This window comes from Mastomys coucha, unplaced genomic scaffold (assembly GCF_008632895.1).
Source record: "Mastomys coucha isolate ucsf_1 unplaced genomic scaffold, UCSF_Mcou_1 pScaffold19, whole genome shotgun sequence".
Classification (NCBI taxonomy): domain Eukaryota; kingdom Metazoa; phylum Chordata; class Mammalia; order Rodentia; family Muridae; genus Mastomys; species Mastomys coucha.
In genome coordinates, this window is record NW_022196901.1 from 23754012 (window position 1) to 23772891 (window position 18880).

General features: G+C 41.6%; 1 protein-coding gene across 5 annotated transcripts in view; it reads left to right on the forward strand.

The window, feature by feature from the left end:
* Positions 1 to 1184: 1184 nt before the first annotated feature.
* The window catches only part of Rnf32 (ring finger protein 32), a 31272-nt gene continuing 13576 nt past the window's right edge, over positions 1185 to 18880 (forward strand). The window contains exons 1-8 of one of the 5 annotated variants that reach the window (XM_031380260.1): positions 1194 to 1314; positions 2078 to 2154; positions 3111 to 3205; positions 3757 to 4021; positions 8653 to 8795; positions 11795 to 11827; positions 12307 to 12431; positions 13027 to 13135. In XM_031380260.1, the coding sequence (XP_031236120.1) occupies positions 3191 to 3205; positions 3757 to 4021; positions 8653 to 8795; positions 11795 to 11827; positions 12307 to 12431; positions 13027 to 13135 (690 nt within the window). In that variant the 5' untranslated portion in view covers positions 1194 to 1314; positions 2078 to 2154; positions 3111 to 3190. The other 4 variants (XM_031380259.1, XM_031380261.1, XM_031380264.1 and 1 more) reach the window with 4 other exon arrangements.

An 18880-nucleotide genomic window follows, 5' to 3' on the forward strand; every position in this document is an offset into this window, starting at 1 on the left:
TACCCTCTTAGGCCCCAATAAAAATCAGTCTTAAGACAGCAAAAAGGTGGACCTGCTGCTCTCCTAAATACATCACTCACTGAAACATAAGCTAATACTATTTCCTGAAAGCACCTGAACTAGCATGTGAAAATTCATAACTTAAACTCATTGTGAATTTGACTTCTAAAATAGTTGGCCTGATTATAATCTGCTTCTACAAGCTTCAAGTAGTAAAGAGCCAATTCAGAAAGTTCATTGCCAAGAAAAAAAAATTGTAACTTTGAATTGGAGTTTAAAATTATATTGCTCCAGAGACTTATCATGTATATCAGATTTATAATCACTTTGGAACTTTTTAGTGACAGAAAACCAATCTTCCAGCTCAGTAACTTCTGTAGATGTTACTTTATGGAGGATCTCGCATTCTTGTGTTTTCTTTGCACTTTCAGATGAATTGTATACAATTAAGGTAAAACAAAGCCACTGTCATTCCAAGCAGGAGAAAAATCAATACAATATTTCTGCTTGGCACCAAGAATTGAGAGACTTTTAAAGACTTTAACCAGGGGTCCAAGCCTGGTTCAATGAGGAGCAGGAGGGGCATGGAGTGCAGAAGGGTTAAGGTACCCCCGAAGGCCAGTAGCTGCAGAGACAGCTCGCCCCAACCTCACTTACAGAGAAAGCCTTGAGACCCTAGAGCTTGGAAGGAGCCACTTAGAAGGGGCGAACGTGAAAAGGCATGCACCGGCAAAACACAACAGGCCACGATTACGGGGAGCCAAGACACAACTATCCTGAGAACAGTAGGAGGGTGGATGTGCCACAGAGCTCGCAAAACAGTCGAGGAGCTGCTATCCTAGTCTTCCGACTGAGGCGGGCAACAGAAAGCCCAATACAAAGAGCCGCACGGATCAGCGCATCCTTGGGACGCACTAAGCAGCCTGGCAGGAGCGCAGCGGAAAGGACGCCGTACAAACAGCACTCAGCCGAGGAAGAGATTGGAGAGCCCGTGCACGCAACACCACACACCCAGGACGCGCGCCTCAAGACGACGTAACGACACCAGCGTCCAGACGCTGACGACACGCGAGGGGCGGGGCCATGACGTAAGCACGGCCGCAGCAAGCCGCTCGCGGCAGGAGAGAGGGAGAGGACGTCTGGTCTGCCAGACTGGGCGGTGGGGGTGGGGGTGGGGAAAGGGGGATCGGCGAGCATGCGCAGTGAGAGCCAGGCGGAGCGGGCCCGCGTGCTCACTTAGTAGTGGAGAGGCCGCTGGTTGCCGTGGCAACGAGGAGCGGTTCAGAGAAGGTGCTGCTGAAAGGGGCAAGACCGGTAGGAGTTTGTCCGGCAGCGCTGTCTGAAGGATAAAGAAGCTCTGGTGCAGAGGAGGGAGCGAGAGTCGAACGCGGTGTAGTGTTGGGGCGGGAGGTCTGGGTCGCTGTGGGCGGTCCGCGGATCCTGCCTGCGCAGCGCAAGGCTTTTGATGTAGCGACTTCATGGACCAGACTTCCAACGACTTCTCTTGTCTCTGGGGGCGTATTTGAAATTTATATGCCATCTCTCCAGTGCATTTCTATTGACGCGTGTATTAATTGCCTTCTGATGACTGAAAGCAATTGGTGATTAAATGTCTTGTCGCCTAGTCCTGTGTTTTCCTACCTGGCACAACCTCCTAACTGTGTGCAAGCTAATTACAAACAAACAATTTGCTGTTGTGGCTGTTAGTGCCTGGCAGAGGTTGTTTATTTCTCACTGTTGCCAGACTAATGGATCACCTCTTCTCTATGTATTCTTATACAGTTGGACTACATCTGACACGTTTCGTTATTCTTTCAGTTATACAATTTGCTAATACTATGGGACTATGGTGAGGCAATTTTTAACGCTCGCACCTTGATATTACTTACAACAGTACAATAAAAACCTGGTGAAATTGTAGACTAAGTAGCTACCTATGGTTAACGATGGTATGAATCTTGTTGAAAATTTGAACTTTTTTTTTATTATGCATACTTGGTTGTTGCCAAATTACAGGCATTTTGAATTTGGAAAATAATAACAGTGACCTTTCAGTATTTTACATGCCTTCCACCAGCCAAGGCCACGGTAAGGAATACTGCATACAAACTTCTCTCATAGATCTCCATGCCAGCACTGAAAAGTAAAGAGAAGGTGAGCACATTGAAAACTGCCCTAGGCTTCTGAAGGATTTGAAGAGCGGCTGGTTCTCAGGTGTCTCACACATTAGTTCCTATGGGACTCACTTTCCTGTAATCTTTTCAAGTGTGTGTTGCAGTGCTGGGAGTAGAACCCAGGGCCCCAGGTATGGTCTGCATGAATGCAACAGCTGCTCTGTGAGCACCTTTCTGAAAGTCCCTTAATGCCATTCTGTTAGGTTGCTTTTTAAAAGGTGATTTTTCTCTCCACTGTAGAATATTATGGACAGCATGGTCCCAAAACTCTAAAGGTCAATACCAAATATGTCCCCCCATTTTTAAGAGAACTGGAGCAACAGTAACCATTTTTGAGTATCTTACACAGAACAGTCCCTTGAAAGCCCTTAAGGAGGTTTTCTTTTATATAATAATCCTGCAATGTCAGCATTTTTGTGTTTTTTATAAATGCAAAACTGAGCCAGAGATGCTTAAGTAGCTTGCCTGAAAAAGTAGAAAGCAGATTGGGACTCAGTATCTGTCCTCCACAATCTGTGTGGGCCAGGTTGAAGATAGACAGCATGTGCCATACACCCAACTTCTTCATTGTTTCCCTTCTGGCCAAAACACAAACAGCATGCTGCTTTCCTGGGCATCTCTGCTCTTGCTCCTATCATCTAACACACAAATTTCTCTCTTTAAGGCTTGAGCTAAATCTTGTCTTCTAGGGTTGTTCATTTACTTAGTGTCTCATTTTGGTCTAAGACTTTGTTCTAAGACTCTGGTTTTGTTTCTAGATTGTTCTTTATAGTCACAGTCTTTCTAGCACTGTGGTAAGTTAGTAAGCTCTTTGAGGACAGGGATGAATTGGGTTTATGACTGTGTGAATTAGACAGGGTGGCTTGTATTCCTGTTACCATCTCCATAGCCCAAGTAGATCTGGATGTTTACATACACTCTTACTTTCTATTACAGCAGAAGAATGGAAGTTATTGTAATGTGATGCAAGAGATTGTTAAAGCCACACTACAGTGTTTCCTAATTCCTGATACAGCATGTTAAAAAAACAGGTATCCCTTCCTCCCCAGGACTGACCCATGCTTTTATTTACTGGATGTAGCCTAACTGGACTTTCTTCAGGTATCAAAATAGTTTACAAACCTTGTGTTCTTGGGGAACTGTGAGCAGGAGTGAGAGGTGCATGTGATATGGGTAACAGACAGTCTCAGGGTGCTACCTACACACAGCTCTTGGCTCAGGAACCTGGTCCTGCAAAAAATGTTTAAGTTTTCACCATAGAGCTTATACTTAAGAGCAAGATTCCTTTTAGGTTTTGCCTAGAGTCTAATTTAGTTATAGCAAAACAGCAGAGTCTTATTTAAGCACCCATAGGTTTGAACTTATTGGTTTATAATTAAGGCTCCAGTACTTAAGTGAAAAGATATCCCTTTATTTCTACCATAGATGTTGGGCCTAGGGTTTGCTCTGATTAGGTATTGCTCTGGCATTACTTCCCACTGACTTGGTAATCTGCCACCAGGGAGCAACAAGGCCTCAGTTCTCTTCTAAATGATGTTACATGCTGTTCCACTAAATAAGAGCACCCCCCCTCATTTTTTAGGATCGTTCATCTAAAAAAGGTAACTTAGCAGTCACTGCAGTTGCCTTACAGGACCACATATTACATGATCTTCAACTTGGACATCTCTTGGTAGCAGATCCTTGTAAGATAAAAGTACAAAAGAAAGAGAACAAGTCAAAATCTCTCAAAAGAGATGCAACAGCCGTAATAGATACTGGGCTTCAAAAAACTACAGAGGGTCCTAAAGTGGAAGACCCAGAAAAGGAGTATGTTCTAGACCCCGCACCACCACGGCTAACCTTAGGTAAGCTAACCTGATCTTTTTTTCTTTGGCTTAATGCTAGTTAATCCAGTGTAGCCTTGTCTGTCCAGCTAGTTAACCCAGTGTAGCCTTGTCCATCCGGCTAGTTAACCCAGTGTGGCCTTGTCCGCCTGGCTAGTTAACCCAGTGTGGCCTTGTCCGCCTGGCTAGTTAACCCAGTGTGGCCTTGTCCGCCTGGCTAGTTAACCCAGTGTGGCCTTGTCCGCCTGGCTAGTTAACCCAGTGTGGCCTTGTCCATCCGGCTAGTTAACCCAGTGTGGCCTTGTCCGCCTGGCTAGTTAACCCATTGTGGCCTTGTCAGCCTGATGGTGCCCTGTTTACAGAGCTAAGGCAATGCTGTATTTGGGGTAAAATGACAACCTTGACATTTTCATTTTATTGGCAGCCAAGTGTGTTGTTAATAAGGGTTTAATGCCAACTCTTCATCTGCCAAGGGTTTTTTCACTTTGGAGGTAAAGAATTAGTAGAACTGTCCATGAACAAGATGGCTGTTGGCAATACTCTTTGACAGGGGCAGGTGACTTGCTTTTGTGAGTCTGAATTCCTGGGTGTGTACATTATGCCTGGTTTTATCATGTGCCTCTTGGCAATCCACATACTGCCAGTGTTGGACCTGTGCTTCTGTATTTTTAAGCCCTGCCACCTTCCTTTGCGTATTTTTCTTGGCTTTGGGAATCTCCTTCTATAGCCCATGCTGGCCTTCAACTCTTAATCTCCCTGCCTCAACCTCCTGAGTGCCTGTATCTTTTTGTTTTGTAAGTGTCATTTCCACCTGGCATCTTCTAGAAGACCCTGGTTCCATTGACTTGAGGCCAGCTTTGGCTGGCGTCCTTCCCCCACGGTGAGCTTCCTCCCTCCAGTTGAGGCCGCAGTGTCTCCAGGTGTGCATAGGCCAACAGTGATGCTCATACTCCGCAGCCAAAAACTTTCCTTGAATTTGTGTAGTGATCCCTTACTTGAACTGATTGTCTCAATGTTCCTTATTGTGAGGAAATCCTTGCCAAATTTCACAGCCTCAGTGCTTTTTGGTGAAACACTTTGCTCTTTCCTTGAATAACATCCACAGTTTTAGTGCCTTTTCCATCTTAACTGGCTCCCTGTTCTACACTGGGGCTGTAACTTTTTCTTTGAAAGTCTCACTGTGTGGTTCAAGCTGCCTTAAATTCTGTCTTCCCGCCACTGTTCTCACCATAGGCCAATATGAGTATTGCAGAAACATAATTGTAAAATTCTTGGGAATCTATTTTTCTATATTTAAAGTTTGGCACATAGAAGATTTTGTCTTACCTTGGCAACTTCTGCATGCAATTATTTTCTGTAAAATCAAAAACTTTCCCCTTTCCCACTTGAAGGAAGCTCTTTACTTCCTGTCTTGTGTATATCTGGGTGACTAGCAACTCTGATGTGTTGCTCTGAGGGACAACAAACCCTAAGACTGTAGTGCTGCCCCAGTTTATCTTATCACCAAGAAAACTGCAGAAGGACAAAGGGTCCGTCAGAAGCACAGCCTGGATATACTAGGCAAGACTGGAGCACAGGGCAGGCTGAGATTTCATTGTGCTGCTTGGATGGGGAAAAAAAACCCTTTTGAATTATTTTTGGAATATGCTATTGATTATTTTCAGATGGTAATTGACTATGAATCATTGGAACCTCAGACAGCACAACCACAGATTAAGGGAGCACGACTGCAGTTGACAGTTGGCTCACATTAATTCCCTGATACCTGTCATTATACCAGCATGTTAAGACCACAGAATTCTCTATCACATTCTCACAATCTATTATAAGTCTGAAATCATTTTATACTGGAAAGCTAGAAACAAAAGATTTGCTGAGGGCTGTTGTGTTCTAGTGTGTGCAGGTGTCAGAGACAGGAGATAGTGAGAGGCCTGTACAACAGAGAGAGGAGACTAACTCATTGCTAGTTATCTGGTTTGCACCTTTTATTCCTTTAGCTGCTGGAGTAAGGAGAGGAAAGTTTCCTCCACGCTTGATTACAAGTTCAGAATAACTGGCCAAGAGTGACAAGGATAGCCAGCCAAGAGTGACAGGCGTCTCTTTCTCAGCTCTGATGCTTGTGGGTCGGGTGCTATTGCAGATACAGTCTGTTCAATTGAGAGTCTGGCCTTCGACAATAGGAGTCGCTTCCCCTACAGTAATACCCATCATTGTTCTAAGGATAAACAAAGACTTAAGTTCGTTGCACAGTATGGTAGGCATTCAACCAAGACAGGAGAGGCCCGGAGTCTGATAGCTCCCAGTTCAACTCAGCATTTTTGTTTCTTCTCCTGATGGTTTTAGTGTTGGTACATTTTCTCAGAAGTAAATCTAGTGAAGTGAGTTAAGCTTCCTTATATTACATGTGAGTTTGGAAAATACAAATGTTAACATAATCTTTGTATATGTTTTCATATGTGGAGGCATATCATGTGCATATGGAGGCTGTATGTTAGTCTGTGTACTGGACGCTGTCCGCGGAGATCTGTGTGGCTCTGAATTGCCCTCCCCAAAGGGGAGAAGGAGTTGACAGCAAGGTTGGGGCTACCATGTGGGAAGTGGCTGTTGTAGGCTCGAGCAGCTTCTAGCAGTGAAAGCTTCAGGAGAGAATTTCTCTTCCCCAAAGTGTTACAGCTCTATAGGACAGACAGACACTCTGAGACCGTCATGTTTATCCCTTGTGGACAGGGTCTTATGTACATTTGAGGTGGGGTTACAGCTCTACAGGACAGACAGATACTCTGAGACCGTCATGTTTATCCCTTGTGGACAGGGTCTTATGTACATTTTGGGGTGGGCTGAAGTCGAAAGGCAGGTGCTTCCTTATTGGCTTGGTCTGAGATGTTAGGGATGCCTCATCTGCATGTGGAGGGGCTTCCGGTGTTCCCCTACATGACTGATTAGAACAGTTCTCTCCATTGGGTGTCATGGTCACATGTCTCAGGACAGGAATCTGTTAGGAAGTAGGTACAACTCCTTCGATACTCAGGTTTGAAGGTACCGGGGTTTCTGAATCTACTCAACCTTACCAAGTTTTTGTCTGGTGACACAGTTCCACTTGCTCCACAGCTAGAGGTTGGTATCACTTATTGTTTGAGACAGGGTCTCTCAACTAGAATTCATGAGTTAACCTAGACTGGCTGGCCAGCAAGCTCTAAGGATCTCCTGTCTCTGCCTTGCCAGCACTAGTACTACACCAGCCTTTTACTTAGATGCTGGTGATAGAAGCTCATATGATGGGTACTCATAAACTCAATTAAGGAATGTATCTTTGGGTAGCACGTGATTGATGTGCACTTTTTAAGGGTCATTGGTGAGGGTGGCAAGGCAGTGCTTCAGATTGACAGTTAATGTAACTATGTGGATAGGATTTACTGACTGAACTATCTCCCCCATTTTTGACATGCATTTTATGATTATTTCCTTTTTTATTCTATATTTTTTCCTTCATGTTTTACATGTTATCTAGGCCAGTTTCATTAGAAATATCTCTTTTGAGAAAAATACATCTTGGGTTCTATGTACCGTGGTTTTGGTTTTATTTTGGCTCCTGGTTTCTTGGCATCCCTGCTGTTGTTGCCTCCGTTGTGTTCCCTTTTAGTAACACCTTAAGTAAAATACTGTCTGCAGACTCTGTTTCCTGGCAGATGCATGCAGATAGACACATCCCTGTGAATTGCTACTTATTCCCACATTGACACTAGTGCTCTCATGGCTACTCAGCTCTTAGTATTATGCATCCTCATGTTGTCTTCTTGTTTTTTTCTGTATCCCAAATCATTGTGTCCCATGGGTTGAGCATCTGTTCTGTGACTTTTCCTAGGAAGACGTGGACAACAGTCTGTTTACCTAGAAAGCATATCCATTATCTGTGAGATTACCTATATCTTCTAGCCTTTCAGAATACATTCATACTTCTACCATGAATTTTTCTATACAAAGAGTGCTTTCTGCTAGCCCTCTGTCATGGCTTCCCATTCCTGTAACGTTTATTGTATATCATTGAAGATCTTGTTCCAGATTGTTTTTATTAGTGTACCTTTACCATTATTTAGCCATTTGCAGATAGTGGTTTACACTTACAGTCCGACCAGCCCTATGCCCTGGAAGGCTGTACGCACTTTTTTTCAAATTGAGTCTCCCCATGGGATAGAAGTTCATATGATGGGTACTCAATTAAAGAATGTATCTTTGGGTAGCACGTGATTGATGTGCACTTTTTATGGGTCATTGGTGAGGGCAGCAAGGCAGTGCTGCAGATCGACAGTTAAAGTAGATCAGAAACATGAAGGAAAGTGGCTAAAAACAAGCAAACAAAACCAAAACACATTGGTATTCTTCAACTTCTGTACAACTAAATGTCAGTCCTGCTTGCTTGAAAAATCATTTAGCATTCAGAATGATGACAGTCCTATATAATAAAAACAGAAATTATTATTGAGAACTTAAAGGGTCACTTCCCTCATCCCTTCATAAAGAAACATCTTGCTGTGTGTTCTAAACGGCTAAGCTATAATGCCTTTGTAGAATATCTGCATGCAGATTGTCTCTTTAACATGTGACTACATATGCTAACATACATGAGCTTACATTGTGTCTTGTCTTTCCTATAGCCCAGAAACTAGGCCTCTTGGCACCTCCCCCATTGCCACTGTCATCAGATGAATGGGACAGAGTGAAGCAGAGATCCCTTCTACAAGGGGACTCCATGCAGCCATGCCCAATATGTAAAGAAGAATTTGAGCTCCATCCCCAGGTATAACAGACAGAGCTTTGAACCAGCCAAGCACTACTTCCCTAGTAATAACCAGTGAGTCACCCAGGTCCACCTTCCTTGTGACTTTCAAATGAAACAGAGACAGAGACAGAGGGAGGGGGAGAGAGGAATGTATGTGCATCTGAACACCATCACTTGACTGTGTCCACTTGGTGTGTCACTTAAAGTTCAAGTATGCCATTTGCATGAAAGAATGCTTTGAATAACTTCAAAAAATGTATGTGAGAATCCTGGTGTTAAGTGAAATCTTTGTTCACACATCTGTTACAATACAAAGGGTGGTTATCCTAGTTTGTAGAAAGCTCATGACCTGCTGCACAGACCCATTGCTGTGCCTGACTAAACTCTCAGCTCCAGAGAGCCAAGGTCATTTATGCTCTCAAAATTTGTGGGAAACTGATGGTTTTCCCCGAGGCTTTTGTATAGTCTGTAGTCTTTGCTTCTCCATGGTGCGCGCTGAGACGGCCAGCAGACACCCGAGCTTTACGGGCTGCTGGCTGCTCAGACATTAAGATGCTTCCCATTATCTGCAAGGAGACTCAGTCATTACACTTTTGCTCTTTGATAATGGGAGCTACAAAGATGCTAGAAAGGACACTTTGATTCTTCCTCTCCAAGAGGACCTAATCTTATGCGGGAGGTGGATATTGGAAAGATTTTAGTCAGCCCTTAAACCACAAAACTCATATGCAAGGTGCTGGAGTACAACAAGATCATTAAAGCCGCGGGGATCTTCCAACCTCAGCCACCCTGTAATGAACACAGCACAATGAACACAATGAACACAATGAACACAATGAGTGCTGTGTGTATTTAAACTAGTTGTATGAGGAATGAGCATGTAACTATCTTAGGGTTTGTGTATGCATTTCAGTAAATGCCATTCAGTTTGGTTAAAGATACTAACACTGCTGTGTTAATATTGCACTTAGTATTCCCACATTAGATTTCATAGTTAAAAACAATTTTCCTGGGTTAAAGAGATGGCTCAATGGTTAAGAGAACATACTGGCTGTTCTCCCAGGAGACCCAGATTTGATTCCCAGCACACACACACTGGCTTACAGCTCTAGTTCCAGGAGATCTTCTGACCTCCATGGGTATCAGGTATACAAGAGGTGCACAGACATACATGCAGGCAGAATACCCAATCACATGAGTGAATGAATGAATAAATAATTCCAAGATACTTTCAAGTAATCACTTATCTCTGCAGTATAAGATACCATCTAAAGTGAGAACAGAACCCATGTGATTCACAACAGACCAACTCAGAAATTATGGCAGAATGTAAATGTCCTCACTTGTGTAACAATCCCCATAAACTGTTTGCCTATAATGAATAATATGAATATTTCAAAATATAATATTCTAATATTAGAATTATATAAGAATTATATTATTCGAGAGGCAGGTGGATTTCTGAGTTCGAGGCCAGCCTGGTCTACAGACTGAGTTCCAGGACAGCCAGGGCTATACAGAGAAACCCTGTCTCGAAAAACCAAAAAAAAAAAAAAAAAAAAAAAAAAAAAAAAAAAAAAAAAAAAAAAAAGAGAGAGAGAGAGAGAATTATTCAGAGCAAATTGATATCTATTGATAAAATACTTTGATCAATTATATTAAAAAGTATATAACTTGAGTCCACAGATGATTTTTTTTTTTTGTTGCTGTTGTTTTTTGTTTTTTGAAACAGGGTTTCTCTGTGTAGCCCTGGCTGTCCTGGAACTCACTCTGTAGACCAGGCTGGCTTTGAACTCAGAAATCCACCTGCTTCTGCCTCCTAAGTGCTGGGATTAAAGGCGTGTGCCACCACTGCCTGGCTCACAGATGATTTTAATACATTAGTTTATTAAATTTAAGCTTACAGTTGGCAGGGTCCAAAAAAAGTTTTACAGGGCTGGAGCACTGGCTGTTCTTCCAGAATATTAGGGTTCAATTCCTAGCACCCACATGGTGTTTACAACCATCTGTAACTTGAGTTCCAGGGGATCTGATGCCCTCTTTTGGCCTTTATAGGCAGCATCTGGATGTGGTACAGAGATACACATGCAAGCAAAACACCCATACACATAAAATAAGTATTTTTTTAAAGGAAAGGTTTTAGGTTTATAAGCTCTATTCTAAAATTCCTTCCCTTAATCCCACTTAAGAGAACAGAGTAAGCAAGGCCATAGGGGATGGTCACTGAAAACGGGGAGACATACCTCTGCCCACTCACCTCCTCTACATCACAGTAGAACATTGGATCTAAGCTAGTTTTGTTTTTTGTTTTTTGTTTTTGTTTTTCTAGACTAAACCAATTGTTGGGTGTGAAGTTTGAGTCAGAAGAGTAAAGTTTTTTTATGAACACACTTTTTAATTTCAAAAGGAAAATGTAGTTTGTGTCCATAATGTCTTGCTATTTAAATGTAAGACTCTCAGAATTATGTCACAGTAAGGTGCGATTTTAAGTTTAGGAGTGTAATTTAGCTAAGCAAGGCCTAATAAAAGATGTTTACATAGCATGCCTCTGCTTATTCTCTTACGAAGACCACACCCCATGGACAGGTTCCTCCCTGCCCCACCCCATCTACCTTGCCATGTCTACCTTGGCAATCCTTTCACTAGCTTAATATCAAGCATGATGTGGTTTTGTGGTATTGGGGTCACTGGCTTTGTTTAGATGATATGTTTATGCTATATAAAACTTAACACCGTGGAAGTGTGGAAGTGGTCAGCTGTTGGAATGTTCCCTTCAAGTATTCAGATAGCTCTTGCAGGGATGCATTGCTAACCTAGGACTCCTGTTCCCTTCAAGTATTCAGATAGCTCTTGCGGGGATGCATTCCTAACCTAGGGCTCCTGTTCCCTTCAAGTATTCAGATAGCTCTTGCGGGGATGCATTGCTAACCTAGGACTCCTGTTCCCTTTAAGTATTCAGATAGCTCTTGCAGGGATGCATTCCTAACCTAGGACTCCTGTTCTCTTCTGGTGGACAGGTGCTGCTCTCCTGCTCGCACGTATTCCATAGGGTAAGTAATCCCACCCCAGGCCCTGCCTCCTTCCCTCACTTATTTAAAGAGCCATTTGTTGACCCATGAGCTGCATTTGTAATTAGAAACATGGCTTTAGGTTAGACTGTACCTCATCCTATTGTGAAAATCATGGCTTTTGTGTGACACAAATGTTTGTGTAGCAGATTGTTACATGCACATCAAAGCTGCTGATAGCTTCCTTCCTGCTGGCTGTTTGCACAGCAGTCTTATACCTAGCATTTTACCTTTATGCCATGTGACACTCAGAGGTTTTTGAAGTCTCTGCATGCATGATCTGTGGGGAATCATTTTTGGAACAAGTTTCATGACAAAGGTGTTAACATCTGATGAAACCACTTCATGATCTAAATTAGAGTTGAAATTATGAGAAATAGAACACTGTAATTACATTAGAAGTAAAAATGTTGTTTATAAATAATTACTTGTAAAGTTTTAAGTTAAATCCTTTTTTTCAGGCATGCCTTCAGGCTTTTGAAAAGTTCACAAATAAAAAAACCTGTCCCCTCTGTAGAAAGAACCAATATCAAACACGAGTGATACATGATGGGGCTCGCCTGTTCAGAGTAAAGTGTGCCACCAGGTAAGAGGGCGCCTCAGTGCCCTGCAGAGGGAGGCAGATGTTTGCAGCTCAGGCTGTGATTATGAGCTCAGAAGAGCATCAGAACACGCCAGGCTGGGAGGAATACTGAAATACTTGTTATAAGTAATAAGGCTATCAGGGGCTACAGAGATAGTTTGGTGGGTAAGAGGACCAGCCGTTTTTTTAAAAGACCCTGATTCAATTCCTAGCAAGTATATAATGTGGCTTTCAACTATCTGTAACTCTGTCTTCTGGGAATTGGGTGCTTTGATCTCTCTGAGTACCAGAACCATGAATGGTATAGACATACATGCAAGTAAAACATTCATATACATAATAAAATATTTAAGAGGCTGGTGAGATGGCTCAGCAGGTAAGAGCACTGACTGCTGTTCCGAAGGTCATGAGTTCAAATCCCCGAAACCACATGGTGGCTCACAACCACCTGTAATGAGATCTGATGCCCTCTTCGGGCGTGTCTGAAGACAGCTACAGTGTACTCATTTATAATAATAAATAAATTTTTAAAAAAATATTTAAAATTTTTTTAAAGTAAAGCTATTAGGTGGTCATCATTTCTCTACCTCTATTTTAGAATCCAAGCCTATTGGCGAGGGTACATTGTTAGAAAGTGGTACAGAGACCTGAGGAAAATGGTCCCGCCTATGGATGCCACATTAAGGAGAAAGTTCTTTGCGGACAAGGTGGGTGTGTGTCACTACCTCTCCATACACACAGTCTGTGTGAGGGAACACCCAGGACCGGAAAGCTGCAGGCTGTGTGACTTTAGCTCACTTCACTCTCAGAGCTCTTTGCTAAACTCAGTGGCCTCCAACCTCGATGCATGAAATGATGACATTTTCTCAGCATTGTGTGCTGTTTAAGTCAGGTACCATCTGGTAAAGTAAGACAAAATTGAGTTTTTACAACTCTCAAGAGGCCCCATCATCATCAGTGAAAATGGAGGCCTCACTGACATCTTCTAGTAGCTGGCTGGGCCTTGTGAGGTCTCCCTATTGCAGAAATAGACAACTCCTGTCTGTGCTTGCTTATGCTCACTTTATGTCTACTTGGTGGGTTGTGGGTGATGCTTGTTTAACAGTTTTCTGTGTCTCCACTTATACAAAAAGGACAGGTATTAAAAGTAACCAACACCAAAATGGGGACCCTTTCTCATGCCTGTTCCAGGCCTAGCTACTATGAGTAGGTGCTATGGGGCTCTTTTCCTCACCTGGGATGTTGGTGTTACTGCTGGCCTAAGAATCAAAGACATCATAAAAAAACACATCGTAGGCACTGAAATTTTATAGTTGTTAAAAACAATATCCTTTCCAGGATAATTTTCATGTACCTTATTTTAGGGTATTAATATGCTGTGTTTGTGGTAACACTGGTATCCCAACATGCCAGTCTCAGGTCACTGAGATAACTCCCCAGGCAGACGTGGTGCTGCGCATCTGTAGTACTAACACTTGGGAAACTGAGGTAGAAAGATTGCTTGAATCTGGAGTTTGAGGCCAACTTAGGCCTCGTAGCAAGACCCCATTGCATAAAAGATCAGCTTCTCACAGCCACACTGTGCTATTATCACTTCCAATAGAAGCATCATTGACAGTTCTTCCCATTTAGAATGGTGAATAACAGACAGTGTTTGTCTTAGTCAGGGTTTCTATTCCTGCACTAAACATGACCAAGAAGCAAGCTGGGGAGGAAAGGGTTTATTCAGCTTACACTTCCACACTGCTTTCATCACCAAAGGAAGTCAGGTCTGGAACTCACACAGAGCAGGAACCTGGAGGCAGGAGCGGATGCAGAGGCCATGGAGGGATGCTGCTTACTGTATTGCTTCCCCTGGCTTGCTCAGCTTGCTTTCTTATAGAACCCAAGACTACCAGCCCAGGGATGGCACCACCCACAATGAACTCATATATACCGCTCAATGCCATTAAAGGCCAAAATGTAATTGAAATTAGTAAACATGGGAAAAAATTAAACTATAACAGAAACTCACATGAGCATTTCATATCCCTAAAAAGATACCCAAATGTAACAGCCATTCGTAATCCTGACCACCAGTACCAGCACTCAGATGGAGTTGGTTAAAATAAAGGCTGTTTGTAGGGATGTAGCTCACTTGTTAGGCTGCCTGCTCAGCATACAGTCAGCCCTGAGTTCAATCTCCAATTCTACATAAACCAGATATGACAGCATATGCCTCTAAGCCTAGCACTTAAGGAGGTAAAAGACTCAGTTTTTAAGATTATCCTCACTTACATCCTTGGCAAGTTAAGAGGCCAGCCTGGGATACAAGAGACCCTGTCTTTAAAATAAAACAAAACCCCATGACAATGTAGCCCTAGATTGCTCAGCAACAGAGCACTCTAGCCTGTCTCTGCCCAGCAGTAGTGCAAGGAGACAGAATGTAGTGGATGTGTGTTGCAGATGCTATTGTATAATGATAAAATGCACACAAATCACATAGAATTATCAAACTAAACTACTAGGTGTAAATATGTGCTAATTATTTGCTCTACAAGCACAGTGATCAGAGGTAAATGCCACAAACTGTCCATTCATAATAGTTACACTCTAAGTGTAAGGTACTCAAGCCACAGAAGGACTTTTAATAAAGTCAAAGTCTTGAATAAAATGATTAATGTTTATGGTGGATTTATAAACATCCATTTCTCCAGATGGGTTTAATGGGACATTGAACTGAAAAACTTCATAAGCTTGCCTATTGCATCTCAAATTGTACAAATCAACCTAACACTTATGTAGCAAGATAAGTGGAAGAGCCATCTTATGTTTGAAAAGGCAAACCTTTGAATATAAAACATATTTGGTAGCTTAAGCTCCCATTAAGTAATAGACAACTGGTGAAGTATATAAAGCCTCATGTATCAGCATATAAAATCATCTAAGCTGAGAATTTTAGGGCATTCACTAAATGCATGAACACATTACTTCACACCATAATCCACCAATGCTGCTAGGGTTTTTAATATCTAAACACTGAGTGAAAGTAGGGTCAAAGGCTACTTCTGGGCATCACACCCTGTTAGGTTGGAAGGCATGAGCTTGCGGATAGGCCAGAAACCACTGTATCAGGTTGCCAGGATCTGGGGCCTGGTACCTTTGTGTGCCTCCCAAGATCAGCAGGAAGAAAACCTGATTGTTCTGGGCACAATAAAGCAGTCATCTTTATTGCTAATAAAACAATAAGTTTAGTGAAAGAATATTAACTCACAGACATATATAAATGTTTAGAAGTTCCGACCATTTTCTTGTATTTTTAAAATGTTTTCATCACAGAAGTGAAGTTAATAATTCACAGTGAGAATAGGACAACTGAGTAACAAGTGTTACAGAAAAATATAGTACCATGGCCCAGCAGTGCATGTGCAGGACTTAGTCAGCCTGAGGCACTGCACACTGCCTTAGGAAGTTCAATATAGTTTTTTGATAATAGAAACAATTTTATTTTTTACAAGGAAAATGGTTTCAGTAAAAAAAAGTTTAATGTTTTCAATTTATAAAGGCGAAAAAAGAGTGTGCATATGAGTATGTGGTGTGTTTGTTCAGGTATTCATACTGGCATACAGGTGTGTGTCATCTTGGTTAGATGTGTCTACTAGCCTGGTTAAGGCTCCAGGGCACCCCTTTTAACAAAAGTTGTCTTTGTAAACTTATTTTCACTTTCTTTGATTTAGCCCAAGCTCATATAGTTTGTTTATTTTTTAAGTGTCCCTGCAGCTTGAACCTATGAAGGTCTTCAAGAACAAAAGTGTTTATTAAAATTAAAGTCCAGTTTGAGGTAAACCAGTGTGCCTAGAGATTTCCTAGAAGTAACTACATTAAGAACAAATTTTGAACGCCTTTAATCCCAGCACTGGGGAGGCAGAGGCAGGCAGATTTCTGAGTTTGAGGCCAGCCTGGTCTACAGAGTGAGTTCCAGGACAGCCAGGACTACACAGAGAAACCCTGTCTTGAAAAAAAAAAAAAACAAAAAAACAAAAAACCAAACAAACAAACAAAAAATTGAAGCCACAATGAACAATGGCTCTAGCAAGCTTCCTTGAGTGAAAGTTGAGTGAGAGACTAGCTTTGTTATACTGTTAGCAGCATTCCAGAAATACCAAGCTGTTCTAGGAAGATAGGAGGCCCTATGTTTTTTTACATGTCTGCTGGCCCATCTTAACTGCACAAAACTTCAGATCAGTAATTTAAGTTTTGAGATCTGATTGAAAGTTTGAGTCAAAAACTGGAGATTTTAGTAAATAGGTCATAGTGAATAACAATGTGGAGGTAGCAAATTGACCATCTGCAGATGGCAATAATTCTTTTAATCTGGAAATTACCACATATTTAAGATATATCTCCCTTTTCACCATGAACAAAGAGTAATGTAAATTCACTTTTACATTAGTCCAAAAAAAAAAAAAAAAAAAAAAAAAAAAAAAAAAGGAAAGGAAAGAAAAGAAAAGAAGAGGGAAGGAAAGGAAGGGCAAGTTACTAGGAGAAATCCATCTGGCTCGCTGCTGTCAAAGATGGGTGGACACTGCTTCAGTGAGTCAGTCAAGTGAAGTGGCAGCTGGTCCCTTTCTGAGCAGCCACTGTGATCTGTGCTTCAGTAGAAAGCAGAATTAGAGACATTTTAAAAACAAAATACCATTTATGTTAGTATCATATAATAGCAATTAAAAACAAAAGATCTGCAGCACCAGAATGACTGCTGAGCTGCAGCTTCGCTTTACAAAACTGACCTCATCAAATAAATACTCTGTCGCCTGAGCTGACATGTAGGTAAAGCCTCTAGTGTGCTGGAGAGCAAGCACCCTAGATCCAGCTAAAGTCCTGTCAGAGAAAAAGAAGTCTACTGAACAGAAAGGAAAGGGGTAATAGTGAGCTACGGAGCTTTGTCCGTGAATGCTCCATGTGCTGAGATGAATATGTTTTCAGGACTCTGGATCAGGTTGTTCTGATTTTATAATCTATTTTGCTAAAACACAAACTGTGGTTCTACATTTTCTCTTTCTGTTCCTTGGAGAGTTAATGAACCTCTTTTCTTTGGGTTTTATCCATCTAAATTCTACAAACACAATGTTCTCATACACTAAGAAGTTCTCTTCTCAAGGTGGTCTGGCTTTAAAATACCGTAGGCATGCCGCTAGCAAAACAGAAGCAGAGCAAAGTGGTATAGTGTGACAAAGCACGTTCTTTTAAGCACACTGAATTTTTGTGGTAAGAACTGCAAAGGTCAGGTGTTAGGTTTTGTACTGGTGAGTGTCAGGATTAAAATTCAGTAAGGGAGTGTTGGACCTGTCTGGCTGATACAGTAGTAGTCTTGATACACTTACTTGCTTGGGAACTCAGATCAAAGGACCTAGAAAGGTTGGGGAAAGCTGATGTGCTAATTCCCCAGCAGTGTGTACAGAAAGCCTAGTGTGGCCCAAAGTGCAGTGGCCACTCCTTAGATGCCTTTGATCCTTATCTGGAAACTTTGCTAGCATCTGTCACATAATTGAAGCATAGTCTTTTATTGCTGCAATTAAAACTTTTCAAATGCACTATGTTATCTCTTCCCCAGCTAAAGTCCAGACCATTGTTTGAGAGGTGAGGCTAACAATCCGTCAGATGCCGGACTTGAAGGCCCAACTCTCACACACCCCTAACCCGTGACTTCTCTAGCTTTTTCATTTCCATCTCACCAAACAGCATAATGGTCCTGAAGTTTGTTCATCCCTTTGACTTCCTTTATCACATAGAGATGGCAAACATTCTGTTGCTAACTTGAAGTGGCTCCAAACTGCAAGCCTTTAAGGATATTAAACCAGTAAAAGCTTATCAGCTGATGCATTGAGATGCTATAAATTCCAGGCTTTTCATTTTGCTTTTGAGGGTGGCCCTAAGTCAACACATTAGTAAGCAATTTGCTGACATTAGATGGATCACTTAGGACTCTCCTGAGCAGACAAGAGTTCACCTAACTGCTTTTGTTGGTATTTATTTTAACATTTAGCCAGTGTACTGTTTTCAAATGATCAGTAATTGCTTTTCATATCAAGTAACTGGACTGGTTATTAAAGTTATCAAATATCCAAAATAGGAGACTTAAAAGGAAAATGTTTTATCTGAAATTCATAATATTAAGCATTAATGTTTAAGAACTAGAACTAAGTTGACATGATTTTCTAATTATCCTTGCCCTTTGAATTATGAAGGTTATTAATGGACATAAGAAGTGAGGAAATAAGAATTTCTGAAAACAAGAATTTGACACTTCAGAAATATTTAGTAGTTGCTTTGGATTGATTACAGAGAGTACTCAGTAAACTTGTGTTGACTTGACTTTTTCTTTTTTTTTAAAAAAAAAAAAGCATTGCATTATGATGAGAAAAGTTACATGATTTCAATTTATCTAAATTTGTTAACATTTAAAAACATAT